Below are 17730 nucleotides of genomic sequence, written 5' to 3' on the forward strand. Positions count from 1 at the left end.
GATCCGCCTGGCTCTGCCTCCCGAGTTCTGGGATTAAAGGCGTGCGCTACCACCACCCGGCCAAGGGTAGTGCATTCTTAATTTAGGACTTGCTTCCCTATTACGTTTGGAGTTTGATGTCAGAGCAATACAACTGACCTCTATTTGACTGTTGATTTAAAAAAACAAAAGTGTCGGGCGATGGTGGCGCACACCTTTAATCCTAGCACTCGGGAAGCAGAGCCAGGTGGATCTCTGAGTTCAAGGCCAGTCTGGGCTACAGAATGAGTTCCAGGAAAGGCACAAAGCTACACAGAGAAACCCTGTCTCGAAAAACAAACAAACAAACAAAAAAAGCTTGACCAGATCTGTTAGTTCATGCCTATAATCCTGATACTTGAGAGGGTGAGGCAATATCGCCACAAGATTAGAGCAAGACTAAGCTACATATAGCCTGGTCTGCACAGGGTTAGACTATGCCTAAAAATAAAAATAAAAAAAGACAGAGAAAAGAAAAGGAGAGAAAAGAAAGGGAGAAGGGAGGAAGGGAAGGAAGAGAGATAAAAAGAGACTTCAAGAAAACCTGACTTAGGTCTTTCAGCCCCACAGCTCTGTGTAGCTCCGTAATTCCCGCTAGTCCCATAATGCTATTGCAGTCCCATAATTCCATGCAATTAGACAGTTGGTCTTCTCTACCATGATAACTTGATGACAGCCAGAAGAGCGTGAGATCATGGCGAGGGGGCGTGGCTACAGTATGTAGTCAAAGATGGTTAGGCTGCACTTGGCACACTCCCGGAAGCAGCTTGCAGAGCGGTCACCTGACAAAGTCATCCCGCCTACACCCTTGGTGCCCTCTGCCCTTCACAGCCCTGCCACATACTGGGAGTATTCTAGTCACTCAGAACTGAGTTGAGGACCACATGCTACACGTCCATCTTTCCCTCCACCCCGAGCCACAGCGGAGAGCAGAGACGTTTCTTAAAGAGACCGCTCGCTAGGCAATCCCATCTTCCAGAGAATTACTTCAACCCACAACTGTTGCTAATCAGTGTGACCCCAAAATCCATGTACACTGGAAGCCCCAGAATGTGACTCTGGGGATGGTTTCTATACATTTAATCAAGCTGATGTGAGGTTCTGCTGGATTCTCGGGGGCCTGAATCCAAAGGCTGATGTCACTCACTGTTGACAAGGAGAGGGGGATGGCCATGGACAATCAACCTTCACCGTGGGCTGAGAGGGGTATGACGTTAAGACACGCCAACCAACGCCAAGGACTGCTAGCTGCCCTGAGAAGAGGGAGGGGCCAAGGAAAGACACTTTCCTAGAGCCTTAGGCGTGGGCACGTCTCTGTAAACATCTTGCTTTCAGACTTGCGGGCTCCAGGCCCAGAAAGAGGATGCACTGTCAGACGTCTAAGTACCTACGGCGCTCTGGAACATCGGCCCTAGGAAACAATTGCAGACGGTAACGGTTCCCTAAAGAATGGATGAGAGATGGGGAAAGACGAGGAAAAGATCACGGGACAGCAGAGGCTGGCCAAAGCCAATCTCACTGTTCCTCAAAGTAAGTCCACGCCACAGTTCCCTGCCACTGCGCTAACTTATCTTTTTTCCCAAAAACTTCAGTCTATATTACACATTGATTTACCTGCTGGGGGAACACACACCGTCCCAGCGCAAGGCTGGAGGTCAGAGGGATACCCTTCGGGAATCAGTTCTCTCCCTCCACTATGTGGGTTCCAGGGATGGAACTCACGCTGTGAGGCTTGGCGGCAGGTGCCTCTACCCACTGAGCCATCTTGCCAGACCCCACTACTTCAGTTTGCAATGTTAGATTCACTTACTAATTTTTATGTATTTGTGTGTATGTGTGTGAGTTCCCAAGTTGATATGTACCATGTGCATGCAGGGACCCAAAAGGGAAAGGAGAGTTAGTTTCATGCCCTGGAACTGGAGTTACAGGTGACTGTGAGCTACCATGTGGATGCTGGGCACCAAATCTGGGTCCTCTACAAGAGCAAAAAAACCCAGCGGCACTGTCCTCCTCAGCACATGGCGAAAGTGCCTCACAGCAGTGGCCCTGGTCTCTGCACTCACGTCCTAACCTTGACAGGCCTTCTCAGCAGCAATCAACGCAGCCTTTGAGGGCAATGGAGAGATACAAGGAAAGAGAAACCTGGCCACGAACCAGGGGCAAACACACCACACACGGATCCTACTAAAGCAAGAGGGTATCACAGAAAGTGATGAACATGTATAACCCGTTCACAGTATTTTGGGAACTCAGTACTATTATTTTGTGATTGATAAAAATATAACAAAACCCGGCCCGGCAGTGGTGGCGCACACCTCTAATCCCAGCCCTGGTGACGCAGAGGCAGGTGGATCTCTGGGAGTTTGAGGCTAGCCTGGTCTACAAAGCAAGTTCCAGGACAGCCAGGACTGTTACACAGAGAAATCTTGTCTTGAAAAGCCAAAAGAAAAAAAAAATTAAAAACCAATTGATTAAAATTATTTTTTATTTTACAGGCTCTCACAAAAAAAAAAAAAAAAAAAAAAAAAGTAGCCACATGACAGAATCCTAAGGTTGCCGTTAAGAGATCAAACTACAAACTACAAAAATACCCAGTAGAAATGAGATGTGGGTAAGGCAGTAAAGAACCTGCCCAGGGTGGGCTGGAGAGATGGCTCAGAGGTTAAGAGCACCCAGCAACCACATGGTGGCTCAGGCTCACAACCATCTGTAACGAGATCTGGTGCCCTCTTCTGGCCTGCAGTCATACATGCTGTATACATAATAAATAAATAAATCTTTAAAAAAAAAAAAAAAGAAGAAGAAGAAGAAGAAGAAGAAGAAGAAGAAGAACCTGCCCAGGATGTGTGATGCTCTGCATTCCATCTGGTACCACAGACAACAAAATCAAATTAGTAAGTGAGGCACACCTGGATTAACAATTCTCATTCAATGGTTCCATATACTGGTTATACATTCCTAACAATTACCTGACCTGAAGCCCCAAAGTTCCACACACTCCCAACCTCCCACTACCCCACAACCCCCAACTTACCCCCGAGTCCCTGAGCCCCTGCAAGGGGCTGGATAAACTACCAATTCCCAAGGAAGAAACCTGAGTTAAGTTTCTAAGGCCAGTAGACCGCCAACTCCACTGCCCCAATCAGCCGCTGGAGCAGCCAGAGGAGGATTCTCCTAACTTCGTAACTGCAGTCTCAGCAACGCTACAAAGAAGCAGTTCTGTATTTGTAGATTTGTAGAAGCATTCACACAGCGGGATGTCCAGCAGGCACTCTAGCATCTCTTCCTGGATCCTCATCCCAGCTCTCCCTGACCCCGCCCCCCGGGATCTACTTCCTATGCAGATCCAAGGGAGACCACGGTACCCTCCCAACCTTAAGCTGCTGCACTATACCCATAGTCAACCATTAGGAGGAAGGTCACCAGCTCACACACACGCAGACTCACGCTCTCGGGAACCAACCCTGAATGGCAAGCTCTAGGGAATCCAACCCATCAGAACACTGTCGTAACACACACAAAACGCCCTGCGAGGGAACCCTGAGGTCCCAAAAAGTATCAAAGACGCTGTTGTCACTCACAGAGCCAGCCTCGTCCCAGCTGCTGACCGTGGCCCCAGATTCCACAATCCGGATAGGCTTGCCTAGACCGAGTACCATCCCAGCACCTGGACCCAGCCTGGAATAGCTACTAGCCACCCTAAGCCCGACCCAGTCATGGCCCTGCTCACCTTTACACCTTCCAGGAGGGCCTGGGGGTCCTCGATGCCCTCGGGGACACACTTCTTATTCTCCGGAAGAGATTCTAGTTTTTCCACCAAGGCTTTCAAGCCCTTCAGTTCAAATTCGGTCAGGTGGGTCCACTTGGTCGAGGCCTCAGTGGAAGGGGAGCCTGTGGGTGTCTTGGGGTAGTCTACGGGCGTGGTCGTGGACTTCACACTTTCCTCTGACTCGTGGGACAAAGTCCTCTTGAGGAAGCGCATGGCAGGGGCTTTGAGCTTCTTCCCTGTGTTCTCCTGTTCCTCCGAGGGGGTGCTGGTGGGGGAGGTGGGGCCATCGGCAGGTGGCTTGGGTGTCTTCTCTGCACCATCCCCCTCCTCCTCGGTCTCCTCCTCCTCCTGGGGCTGCTGCTCACAGGACTCCTCCTCCATCTCCAGCCAGGAATCCGATGAGAAGCCGTCTACACTGGCTTTTCTTGGGGCATCTGTGGGCAAGATCATAAGATACAATGATGACCGCTTAGCGCCCCCGGCTGGAAGCTCTGTGGATTCCACTCACCCTTCCTGCCAGAGAGCAAGGATCTGGTTCAGGCCTCCTGGCCTATACAAGGGCAGTAGTCAGCCATACACGGGTTCAAATCCCAGCTCTGCTCTCTTCCCAGCTCTCTGCACCCTTATGGGTTGCTTTCCCACTGACAATATGCCTGGCATTTGATCGTATGTCTGCAGGTCAGTTAATGGCAGGAATAAAGAGAGTGTAGTGGACCTAGGTTTGGTTCCCAGCACTGACATGGCCGCTCACAACCCCCTGTAACTCCAGTTCCGAAGGATCTGATGCCCTCTTCTGGACTTCACAGTGGTGTCCACACATACACTCAGGCACGTACACACACTCTTAAATAGGTGTTTAAAAAAAAAAAATTGGTCAAGGGCTGGAGAGATGGCTCAGAGGTTAAGAGTACCGACTGCTCTTCCAGAGGTCCTGAGTTCAATTCCCAGCAACCACATGGTGGCTCACAACCATCTGTAATGAGATCTGGCGCCCTCTTCTGTATACATAATAAATAAATAAATCTTAAAAAAAAAAAAAATCGGTCAAGGGCTGTCAGGATGGTTTCGTGGGTAAAGGCACCTGCTGCCCAGGCTGACAACCTGATTTCAATCCCTGGCCACCCCTCCCTTCTGGGTAATCTGGGCCTGAATTATGGGCACGAGCGGTATAACATGGGCCTGCTCCTAGGGGGCACGAAAACCCAAACCTCAGAGTGTTGTAAGAAAAACCAGGAAACTACAGAGGAACACAGAGAGCTTGAGATCTCCGTTCTGTGGGATGGTCCTGTATTAGCAACGGTGCTGATCACAGGCTCCTCCATGCAACTGCAGTTTTGAGGGGTGAGTGGGTGAAAATTCCGTTTCGTCTGGGGGGTCACGGGAGCCTTTTCTTGGCTTCTGTGTTCCGGGATGGGAGACTCACAAGCGGGGCTATCTCCTGAACGGTCTCCTGCCTAGCATTCTGGCTTCGGAGAATCCCGGGGGACCCATGGCTACCCCGCAGGCTCCACGACACAAAGGGTACCTGCCCTGGCCCGGTTCGGTTACTCACCAATAAGCATTAATTCTCTCTGGTATTCCTGAGTGAGGTAGGAGCGCTGGGTCACACAGTACACGTATCTCTCCAAGACATACCAGCATATCTCATAGTAGAAGGGGTAGCGGAACTTGGGCTGAACCTGAAAGCACGGAGCAGAGCGGGCAGGCGAGAGGGGTCAGTTTCCAGGGATAATGGGGGAAGGCGCATGCGCCGCGCGGCAGGTTCCCCGCAGTAGCGCTCATCGCCTCGGCAAGAGCATAAGTCACGGGAAAAGGGGAAAACGGGAGGTGTCACCGGCAGGGAGGCAAGACGTGAGACCTGGGAGGGGCAGGCGCCAGCAGCATGCATGGATGAGGCGGGGAGAGGCCTGCGGGAGGCATCGGTTTTTTGGTCCCTGAGCTACACGTCCCGGGAGGTGAACAGGGCCCACTGTGTACAGAAAAAGGATTTCCCTGACCTGCTGCCAGCACTACGGATACCTGCAAATAGAAGGAGCCCTGCCCGGTCCCAGCCGCAACGGACACGGGCTCCTCATTCTAGAATATTCTTGCACGGACTCTGCTGTCTCTCCCGTCCCTTAAAAGACAGAAGACCTCTCCCAATCCTTATGCTTCAGCAGACAAACTATTATATATACATCCTCCTGAATTCTGGGAGGAAGGCCAGGCAAGAAGGGCCCCGGTGAACGGTGGGCGGTACAGTCTCATCCACCTGCCTAGGGTAGGGCCCTTAGGAGCATCCACAGTGTCCTGCTCCCCACATCCACCTACGATACCTGCTTGTGTTTCTACTAAGGGCTCTAAGGGGCACAATTCCCCAGTGTAACCAAGGCGAGACATCTCGTCACCAGGGGATACTCTGGGGTCTGGTGGCTGGGTATCAGTGGAGAGCCCTCTCGGCTGTTTCTCAGAGGTGAGGATGCAGCGCATAGGAAAACTATGAAATGTGAGGACCGCAAGGAATTCTGATGGGTAGCAGGGCAGGGTCTATAGAGAAACCAGCAGTGGAAAAAAGGAAGGACTAATACCATTATGGATGGCCTCGGCATGGAGGAACCTTCCGGAAGCCACATCCTGAACAGACATGGAAGCGGGAAGGTACAGTAAGATGACTTCATCTCCCATCGTGGGGAGCACTTGTCTTACACACCCCCAGAACAGCTACTCATCTCCCCCCTCTTCCAAGGGCGTGTCTGTGGAGGTCAGAGACTCCCTCCTCACCTTCCTCGTCCTTCAGCAAGCATCCCTTAACCCCCAGGTGCTCTTTCTATGCTGACAATATACAGTGCCCAGGTACCTTTTCAACAAAATCAAGTACGAGCAGACTCGAGTCCTCCGTTACCTAAAATACATTTGGCTGGAATTCTCTAAGCACCACACTGGGAAAAAAGCCTGCCCACCTCAGTCTTCCATTCCTTATCTACTTCAGCTAAATTCTCAGTTCTCAGGCCCTTTCCGCACTCCTGGGTTCCACCTCTTCCACCCGTGAACTGGGTCCACGTCATCTCCCTGCCTCTGGGGGATGACGTGCTTAGGGATGAGATCATGGTTTCGCCGCATGCTTTTCAGCTCCTCCGGGAGATGCATGGAGTTGGGAGAAGAATCTGGCGTTTTCCTTGGCTCCAGCCACTTTCTGAGAAGCCCGGTTTCACTACCTGGATGACCGGCTCCTTTTTTTCACAGTTACTGATCAGCGCCCCCTGGGCTAGACAGGGGCTCCTGAGTTTGAAGCCACCCTCGACCTCCTATGAAAGTTTGAGGGACAGGGTTCAGCCCCATCCCGATTCCAGAGACCAGGCCATGAGATTTGGAAACAAATGGCCAATCCCTAAATTGCAAGCTGAGGAAAACAGACCCCCATTCATAACTCTCAAGAGGGGACTTGATGGATCAAATACTTTCAACTTTGGACTTTTCAAAAATGTTGACGCTATCCATGCCACTGTGCCGTTGATAGGCACTGTGACACCAGAGAATACTTCTAGATTAGGGGGGGAAATCAGAGGAAGGGGCTGTATTCAAGAGAGGATGGCAAATCTCCCCTCTTGGTCGCTGAACCCAAGGGAAACTAGCTGGGTGAAAACAAATATGAATGAAGAAATTCAGCTTGGTTTGGCCTTTTTTGTTTGTTTGGTTTTGGGGTTGTTGCTTTTTTCTGGTGTGGGGGGGAGATAATTTGTTTTTTGTTTTTTTTTTCCAAGAGAGAACTGCAGGGAAAAAAAATTGCAAAAATTGACTTACAAACAGGTTGTTGCCTACTACCCTTCGCCTTCAAAAGGTTCTAGCCACATGCCTAGGAACATTAAACACACGATTGCTCAATACTATTTGGTGACAAGTTGGGAGTCTCACCAAACGGAGTGGTTAACCAATCTCTGTCCCCAACAAATGGCAAGGTGGTCACAAAGAAGGCCCTGGGCCCAGCCTAGAGGGCAATTCACCAACAGTGGATCTCAAGGGTCCGACTGGCGTTCCAAAGGCCCACTTAAGTGGCACCCGCCTGGCCCTTCCTCAGAGGCCTGAGTCATCCAAGAATTGAGCGGATGTTGGAGGAGAGTTGAGGAAAGTCTCTGTGCACCTAGGATGACCATTTCATTTCTTAAGAAATTAAAATGCGAAGGTGGGTGGAAGCATCTTAATTTTTGTTTTTCTCCTGGAAAAAAAAAATTTCAATGGGGGGGAAAAATAAAAATCCAATGGTAGGAGGGAGGGGAGAGGAAAGGTAAATAATTTGCGCTTTCCAGACAGTCACTGGCTGCAAAGGAGGGAAATATAAGGGGTGCTGGCATTACCTTTTCTGGGGAAGCTGTTTTCACTAGCGCCATTAAGGAAAAAAAAAAAAAAAGATAAGCATAAGAAAGACAGCAGTTTGATGAGTAATCATCTGGACCATCCTTCCGACCCTCAGTAGCTAACTGGAGCTAAAAGTATGTCACGGCTGTCGTGATCATAAGAAGCATGCAGCAGTCCGTTCTGGTCTGGCTCTCCCATTACTGTGATCTTTAGAGCAGGAGATTCACAGAAGGAACCCGACTCTATCAGCCCTTAGAGGCCTACACCTGTCTGTCTGCGCTGCCTTATGGGGGCCCATGACACAGCGGAGTGACAGTCTCCTAGCATCTTGCACAGACAAATGAAAATATTTTCTAAATGTGGGAGAGGCTTAGGGTTTTAGGGCTGGGTAGCCAGTCCTACCCCCAGCCAGCATAACAAAGGCAAACTCCTTTTCTGGACTCCCTACTGGGCTTCCTCTGTCCGGCCTCCAACCTTTCTTTCCACGTAAAGCCACGTTTTAGAACACTCCGGGGAAAACTATTTTTAAATGGCCATAACCTTCTTAAAGGAGCTGATAGGGATGGAAGAATTGAGCTGTATCGGGCTGACAAGTAGTCCTGACATTTTATCTGGCTTCCAGGACTCTCTCTCTAGGGCCTTTTGTCTGCTCTGGCTCCTAAGGCAGAAACAATCGGGGCCTCACAGCCAAGCCCCTCTCCAAAGTCCAGAATTCAAAGCAGATTAAAATGCCTGCTGTAGCTTGCAGCTTGGCCTGCCCGACACTCCACCCCACCCCACCCCCGCCCCCCAGCCATCCTTCCTCCAGCCCTAGAGCCAACAATCTGCTTCAGAGAAGCCAGATGGGTGCCCCCTCAGGGACTTAGGACAGGGGGCCTCAGGGGAGGGAGCCGATATGCATCTTGATGTGGTGAGATACTACACCAGTGCAAACAGAATGATGTCATAGGGGATAGGGAGGTTAGGGGGGTCCTGCTTTGAGCGATACCAGTTGGGGAGAGGAACTAGGCTCCTAAGGGTTATGATTGGGGGCGGAGGCACAGGTGCTCTGAGATGCACAATCAGATTCCCATGGGAGGGGACAGCTATCCAGCAAGTTGCCAGAGGAATTGAGAAATCCCAGTCTGGTTCTGGCTTTCAGGAACTGCCTGGAAAGTCTAGGCCTGCCTGACCCCTTCTCTAGAGTACCGGCTTTCCATCCATACCTGCTGGTCGCTGCTCACAACAAATGGCCTGTTTTTCAGGGCTGGCCAAAGAATGGTTGGCCGGAGTCCAGACATCCCTGGACTCGGACTGAAAAGTGCCCAAACACCGTGTCTTTATCCTGAACAGCACAGGGCACGTGCTCCAGACCTGGGCTAAGTGCACCTTTCTAGAAAGGTGAAGAGAAGTCCATGAAACAAGGCCTCTGGGCAGGACCTTGGCCCAGGACAATGTGGACATGGGCACCACAAGACAGGAAGCCCACAAACTGGAAAGGCAAGCATGCCCTGGGCGCCCTCAACCCCCCCCTCACTATGACTCCAATGTATCGTCGTATGCAAACAAAACCTAGAAACAAGACTGGAAAGTTACATTCTGACCAGTGCGGGCTGGGGTGTTTCTTGACGGAGTTCAAGCACTCCAATACCTCTCTGGGGCCGAAAAGCCACTTTCTGAGGCAAATCCCAAGGAGAACTGTCACGTGGTCTGTTCCTACGATGGAGTTCTTCTACGCAGTCATGAGATGCGCTGCACATGCACTACAACATGGATGTACTACAACATGGATGTACTACAACATGGATGGACCTTGGAAAGATACATCATGCTGAGCGGGGGAAACGTCCAGATGTAAAAGGCCACGTATCACATGATTCCATGTATAGCGAATGTCCAAAACAGGCCAGTTCATAGACAGAAGGTAGATTAGAGGTCACCAGGGTTATTGGAGAAAGAGGGAATAAGGAATGGCTGCTAACGGGTACAGGGGTTCCTTGGTGGGGGCGGGGGAGAGAACTGCTAGAATTAGTGGTGATGGCTACATACTAAAAATACAGAACTGTACGTTTCAAATGGTGGGTTTCATGGTATGTAAGTTGTATCTCAATTCAAAGAAATTGTTAAATAGTCACATTAAAAACAGAAGAGGAAAAGTGGCGGGGAGGGGAGGGGGATACAAAATAGGCCCTTTTCAACCCAGGGCTTCAGTTTTTCATCCCTGAACCTGTCTGTCTCAAATGCCTGGGGACATGTGGTCAAGCCAAAGCATTGGAGAGAGGTGGCCAAGTCCCAACCATGGGAGACATTCAGGGAAAACTCCAGGAACAAAAGGCGCAGGCGGCCTTCATCCTGGGAGAGTTGATAAGCTGGTCACAGGGAAGCCTTGGCCCCAGAGTTTCCCAAGGGCCCAGGGGATGCGGGCTCAGCCACAGGCCTCGAGACACAGGCTTCCCTTCCATCAGACCCTAGTTTCCCAGGTGAATACATAGGAAAGGTGTGACTCTGGACCAGGCTGGCACTTTTTCAAGCCTCCCCGCAAACTTGTTTGTTTTTGTTTTTGTTTTTCGAGACAGGGTTTCTCTGTGTAGCTTTGCGCCTTTCCTGGGACTCACTTGGTAGTCCAGGCTGGCCTCGAACTCACAGAGATCCACCTGGCTCTGCCTCCCGAGTGCTGGGATTAAAGGCGTGCGCCACCATCGCCCGGCAAAGTTATTGTAGCAATTTTTTTTTTTTTTTTTTTGGTTTTTCGAGACAGGGTTTCTCTGTGTAGCTTTGTGCCTTTCCTGGATCTCGCTCTGTAGACCAGGCTGGCCTCGAACTCACAAAGATCCGCCTGGCTCTGCCTCCCGAGTGCTGGGATTAAAGGCGTGCGCCACCATCGCACGGCTTGCCTCCCCGCAAACTTGAGCAACAAGAAAAATACAAGGTCCACACACCCGTTCTACATATGCAAAGGAAAAGGCAGGGTCCCTCCCACTTCCTGCTGCTCTATCAAGGTAACAAATGCACAGACACTTGCTCAGGTACAGAGATACAGACACTGGTTCCACAAAGTTTGGTTTTTTTTGTTTGTTTGGGTTTTTTTTTTTTTTTTTTTTTTTTTTTTTTTTTTTTTTTTTTTTTTTTTGGTTTTTCGAGACAAGGTTTCTCTGTGTAGCTTTGGAGCCTTTCTGGAACTCACTCTTTAGACCAGGCTGGCCTCGAACTCACAGAGATCCGCCTGCCTCTGTCTCCCAAGTGCTGGGATTAAAGGCGTGCGCCACCACTGCCCGGCAGTTTTTGTTTGTTTTAAATGAGAAAATGTAGCTCAGCCTGGCCCCAATCTGTGTAGCCCTGACTGGCCTTGGGACTTCTGATCTGGCCTCCACTTCCCAAGTGCTGAGATTTTAGGTACGTACTATCATGCCCAACTGTCCCACAGAGGATTCTGCCTATGGTCTGATGGTGAACAGGAACTCCAGGGATTTGGGGATGGGCTCTTGTGGAGGATCTCATAGTGCCCTCCAGAACCAGAAACAGGGCCCCAGCTTGAGACGGAGCGGAAGTGGGAAGGAACTCAGGTCGAATTGAGAAAGGCCAGCGCCCCGCCCCCCCCCCGCGCCCCGCCCCCCCCCCCCCCCCCGCGCATGCGTGTCGGGAGAGAAGGTGCCTTCTTACCCGGGTTCTGTCCTCGATCTCGTAGATCCGCAGCTGCATGGGCACGTTGAAACTGTGCAGGATGTTCCCGCCGAACACCAGAGAGTCCACAGGGGTATACACTGCATGGATCCAACCTGAGCGGGGAGGGCAGAAGGAGGATGAGCCCTGGCGCCTCAGACAAGACTGGAGGGAGGGGAAGAAAGCCATGTGGGAGGGCACAGGGGGCACCGATACCCAAGGACCCGTGATGCAGACACCGAGGCTCCCTGGACAGCCCCAGGGACTCAGCCAGCAGCTCCGAGAAACCCCAGTTAACTCAAGGCAGGGGCCGGGATGCTGCAGGCAAGTGCCGGTCTTGAAGATGTTGGTGGCCAAAGCTTCCTCCCAGGACTTGACTGTAGCCAGGAACAGAAGGCCCTGGTCCCCAGCATCCATGCCAGGGAGCTGGAGGCCCCTCCCAGGCTGTACATCTCTCCTCAGCCTTTTCTTAGTCATTCCTTTGAACACTGGTTCCCCGGTGGGGGTCATATGGGATACCTCGGAGCAATGACTACAGAACTCAGACACCTTTTTCTGAAAAGCTCATCCTGCTGGCATGGAATTCTCCAAGGCCCGTGTCTAAGTTAAACTTCTTAATCACAGGATGCTGGCAATCCCACCTCAGCTTTTCTTCTTCCCTTCTTCCCCATGTACTAAGGGCCGTAGCAGATGTCCCTTCTACACACTGCAACTTTTTTTGGGGGGGTTTTCGAGACAGGGTTTCTCTGTGTTGCTTTGCGCCTTTCCTGGGACTCACTTGGTAGCCCAGGCTGGCCTCGAACTCACAGAGATCTGCCTGCCTCTGCCTCCCGAGTGCTGGGATTAAAGGCGCACGCCACCGCCGCCCGGCACACTGCATCTTCTTATTTTTTTTTTTTTTTTTTTGGTTTTTTCGAGACAGGGTTCCTGGAGCTCACTTGGTAGCCCAGGCTGGCCTCTGCCTCCCGAGTGCTGGGATTAAAGTCGTGCGCCATCACCGCCTGGCACACAGCAACTTCCTAATAGTGTGGGCCACACTGGTGACTTCCCCAGGTGCACCCTAGGGGCCTTTTTCCAGGTCTCGGCTTGTTAATTCTTACAGAGGCCATCTCTTTTCAGCTACAGCTTACAGGTGAAGCAACTGAACCGAGGTGCGTTAAGGTGAAGTCATCCATTAGCATCTGAACCCCCAAGGTTAGCCTCCGCCTGGTGTGTGGAGATTTTACTCGACAATATCCCACCTCCATTGAGACGGCCACATTGCCAGGGCAGAAAATATCAATGCGGCCCCTGGAGACGGAGCTAGGGGGCATACAGCTTTATGGAACTCCAATTTGCAGATGCCCAAACGGGCTCAGAGAAGAATCCCTTGTTACCGGCGGTGGTGGCGCATGCCTTTAATCCCAGTACTCCGGAGGCAGAGGCAGGGGGATTTCTGAGTCCAAGGCCAGCCTGGTCTGCAAAGCGAGTTCCAGGACAGCCAAGGCTATACAGAGAAACCCTGTCTCGGGGGTGGGGGGGTGGGGGGGTGGGGATGGGGGTGGGGGGAAGTCCCTTGCTGAATGAAGCCGCAGCTGGCAGGGGAGAACAGCTGTTTCCAACAACTCTGCTTTGCCCCAGCGGTCCATGCAACAGGCATGGGCACACCCCGGGAAACAAAGGAGAAAGACAGTGAGAAGGACGGACAGAGGCAATGACAAGGACAGGCCGTGGGGACACTCAGAGTGGAAGACAGAGGAGGACCAGCCGAGGGCAGAGAGCGAGCAGACAGACAGACACACACAGACACATACAGACACACAGACACACCCCGCACCTCTCTTCTCCAACATGTGATTACCTATTTCACTCAAACTAAAACTCTGGAGACTCAACCTTGGCACTCTCTGCCCAGGCCCCAAGCAGCTCCGATCTCTTTTCCAGGTGAGCTGAGACATCATCAGCTCTCAGGCTCACAGTCTGCACCTGCTGCAGGGAACAGAGCCACCACCGGAGGTGGGCACTTGGCGGGTCCAAGGCCACCGCTGGACACAGCCACCAGCCCTCCTCGCCAGCGTGGCCAGAGCTAACTGTTGTCAGAGAAAAGCAAGACAGACATTGTCACCTGTGGCGGGACACCGCGGGGGACAGGAATGGAGACTCCTTTGGCTTTCGGGTCTCTGGCTCAGGCCATCAGCTGCTCTGGGACCAGTGTGTCCCTGGAGGAAGTCATCCGCTAACCTGGACCTTTCCACCCTCTGGGGGAAGACAATGGCTGATGTCTAACAAGTCCTGACTTCTGCATTTGCTTGGTGAGACTCTATATCAGCATAAAATCCTATTCACACCCCTTTCTACACTGTGGGGGGCCGTCTATATACGTGTTCATGAGTGTGCACACGCACGCCTGTGTGCATTGGTGCATGGGGGCCAGAGGTCTCCTCCTCAGTCACTCTTCACTTTACTTTTCGCAACAGGGTCTCTCACTGAACCTGGAGTTTCCTGACTAGCTAGACTGGCTGACCCGTGAGTTCCCAAGATCTTCCGTCTCTACCCCAAACCTCCACCCCCCGTGGTGAGGTGACACGCAGAAACTGAGCATCTGTATACTGTAAAAACAAACAAACAAACGGCGTCTCCCGCCTCTGCCACCGGTCAGCGGATCTTTTAGAACCACATTTCTGTGTTTTCACCAGGCAGAGCTACGCTGTCTGCTACCGTGGTCATTACCACATTTGAACGCTTCCTAAGACTGGACTGAGGTTGTCTGGACCTCCAGGTCCTGCTCTTGTACTCCACACGCCCACCCTCTCCCCAAGCCTGAGCTCAGGGACCTTGGTGCCAGACTCACCCTGATCTGGCCATGTGTGCCCACCAGAAGAAGACTATTGCCTTCCTGGTGGGGAACTTGGTGAGCAAGAACTCCATTGCTACAAGCAATTGCCATTGATGGCAGTTTGGAAAAGGACGGTGCCCACATTATCATGGATTGATTAGCCCAGACTCTCCCTGCGGTGAGAAATGGAGGCACACCCGACTTATATCTATCACCCTGATGTGTGAACTGTGGGAAACAGAAGACAGAGGCCACTGTAAGTAGGCGGGGAGTCTGTATGCCCAGATAGCTATTCAAGGGTTTCTAGAAGGTTCTACAGACTTTGCTAGAGCATCACAGGTGGATCAGGCAGACTCCCTTGGATTAAAAGGGCTGCCGAGTTCCCATCTATCCCTGCTTATATTTGCTTTCAGGGTCTCAATGATGCCCTTAGGAAGAAACAAGGAGATGGGATATTGTGGCATTCCAAACCCCATCCTTTCCCATCCTCCTGAGGGCGGCTCATTCACGATGATACTCTGGGAAGCTGGTGTCCTGGGCTGTAAGTGGGCAGGAGAGGCTGCCATCAGCAATAGGAAGGCAATAAACAGCTTATATTCAGGCCAAGCAACCAGGGACGGGTGCAGCCATCGAAGGAACATGGTGACCCACAAAACCCACTGCAGAGGTGATTTCGGGGGGCCCAGGGGGCCCAGAACAACAGAGGCACAAGGAGTCTCACCCACACCCCCGGTGCTCAGAACGAAGTCTACAAGCCCCTGGGTGCACCTGCCTCCATTCCTGCCGCTGCTGTCGAGATGACCTCACAGACCCCATGACCACCCCCACCGCGACGCCCTGGGCACCGTGGCTGCCAACCAGCAAACTACAGGCTGCATCTGACCCAAGGGTATGTCAAGTTTGGTCTACCTCATATTACAAAACGGGGAGATTTCGCCTGAGAAGCTGAACTGTTTCCCTCCGTAAAACATGGGAAGATACCCAAGGCACGCCCTGGTCCTATCCGGTCCTGAAGCACCAGTGCCAACCATCAGTTGCCCAATTTCCTATGCCTCCAGCACCCTCTACAGTTCACCTGCTTCATTTGACTTCTTCCTTGCTCTGTACCCATTTTACAGCTGGACCACCAAAGGCCCCATCATGCTACACTGTCAAGGACTCAGAGTCACCATTACTGATTTACTGGCGTACTGGCATCACCAGGTGGTTCATGTCTCTCGTTTTGATTTTTTCATTTTTAAAGGCAGAGTCTCACTGTCTAGCCTTGGCCAACCTGTAACTCCCTCTGTAGACCAGTCTGGCCTTGAACTCACAGAGATCCATCTGCTTCTAAGTGCTGGGATTAAAGATGTATGTCACCACAACCAGCAAAACTTTTTTGAGACAAGTAACACTGGCCACCCATACTAGCCTCCTCCTGCCTCAGGTTCCCAAGGGATGGTTCTTAACTCCAAGGCAAGGACAGGGAATACTTTAAGATCAGCCTAAGTCTCCGGACTGCAGAATTCTTCTCAGACATTTCCAACCTTCAGGTATCCGTAATAGGCCCCCATTCCCAGGCCACCAACATGACTGCCACCTGGCTGGACACACACCCAAGACAGGGGATTGTATCCCATGTCCCCTCAGCCTCTCTTCTCACTGCCTGGAACCAGTCAGGCTCCAAGAATGTTTGCTACGTGAGGGCTTTAGTCACGCAACTTGAGAGGTGAGTAAGAGGATCCTGAGTTCAAAGTCATCCTCCACGGTAACAAGTGTGAAGCTAGCCTGGACTACATGAGACCCTCTCACAAAAACCAACCCATCAAATAAAGGTATTTTCTTGTTTGTTGATTGGTTGGGTTTTGGTTTGGTTTGGTTAAGTATGTTTCCCAAAGTCACGTGGCCAGGAAGGGTAGACAGAATGCAGGCTATCAGAGGGTCAGTTTAGTAGGTAGAAAAACTAGGTGCACCTGGCTGCCTACACCTGACCCAGAAACTTGTGAATTGAGGAACACACCTTTGGTCAGGTATCTTTATTTTTGGAAAAGGGCATAGGGGAAGAGGGGCTTAAGTTTTCCCTTATACATTGACAAAAAACAAACAAACAAACAAACAAACCAGTGGATAGAGAATGTTTCCTGCTCAGAATTATTACCCACAACTCACCTGGACTAGTGCAGCCAGAGGGGGAGGCCGAGGCCAGAAATATGGTCAGGACATTGGAAAAAGAGATGCCCCTTGGCTCATCCGGATGCTGCCCCTGGTTTCCTATTGCTTGACATTCATGCTTCTAATGACCCCAGGAGTCTCCTCCTAACTCGATGCTCCTGGTACCCTGATACCAAGTTACCATTTCCTCTGCCTCAGGAATGGCCAGCAGATCTACAGGATAAACCCAACAAGCCCCTTTTTCTGAGTCTTCCCACTCTAGGTCATCATCAATGGTCTCCCTCTTCCATGGAGCTTTCCTGGCCTGTCTAGGGATAGAGACCGGAGAGCCACCGGCCTGGAACCATCCATGGCTCCTCTGCCCTCGAACACAGGAAGAAAAGGTGATTTTATATATATATATATATATATATATATATATATATATATATATATATATATATATATATATTGAAGCACTCTGACCCATTAGCCTCCAATGAGCTTTCATTTTTTTTTGTTTGTTTTTTTTTGTTTTTGTTTTTGTTTTTCGAGACAAGGTTTCTCTGTGTAGCTTTGCGCCTTTCCTAGAACTCACTTGGTAGCCCAGGCTGGCCTCGAACTCACAGAGATCCGCCTGCCTCTGCTTCCCGAGTGCTGGAATTAAAGGCGTGCGCCACCACTTTCAAAGAACCGGAGACCTACTGAGAGACAGATGTGACACTTGGCGCTTACAGCAGCAGAAAACATGTCTAAAGTCACTAGGGTGGGTTTGAAGGGTCATAGTTCATTTGGTAGAGCACTTACCCAGTGTATGTGAGACCCTGCGTTTATTCCTCAACATAGACAGACAGACAGACGACAGACAGACAAATTCACTGTGGCAGTTGGTCCTTGTGGTATGCCTATGGTCCTAACATCGGAAAGGCTGAGTCAAGAGGATCATGACATCTAGCCCACCCTGGGTTATACATCAAATCTGTCTCAAGCTTGCTACGGTGCCACATGCCTATAATCCCAGCACTTC

The 17730-nt window shown here is 51.2% G+C and overlaps 1 protein-coding gene across 12 annotated transcripts in view; it reads right to left on the reverse strand.

Annotated features, from left to right (window-relative positions):
• Window positions 1-17730, reverse strand: part of Kdm2b (lysine demethylase 2B) — a 127444-nt gene that overhangs the window by 65008 nt on the left and 44706 nt on the right. For all 12 annotated transcript variants that reach the window (XM_037198700.1, XM_028885870.2, XM_028885871.2 and 9 more), the window contains 3 exons: window positions 11759-11874; window positions 5340-5466; window positions 3749-4221 (listed from right to left, as the gene is read on the reverse strand). In XM_037198700.1, the coding sequence (XP_037054595.1) occupies window positions 3749-4221; window positions 5340-5466; window positions 11759-11874 (716 nt within the window). The remainder of the gene's footprint in view (window positions 1-3748; window positions 4222-5339; window positions 5467-11758; window positions 11875-17730) is intronic.

Source organism: Peromyscus leucopus, chromosome 23, assembly GCF_004664715.2.
Source record: "Peromyscus leucopus breed LL Stock chromosome 23, UCI_PerLeu_2.1, whole genome shotgun sequence".
NCBI classification, from domain to species: Eukaryota; Metazoa; Chordata; class Mammalia; order Rodentia; family Cricetidae; genus Peromyscus; species Peromyscus leucopus.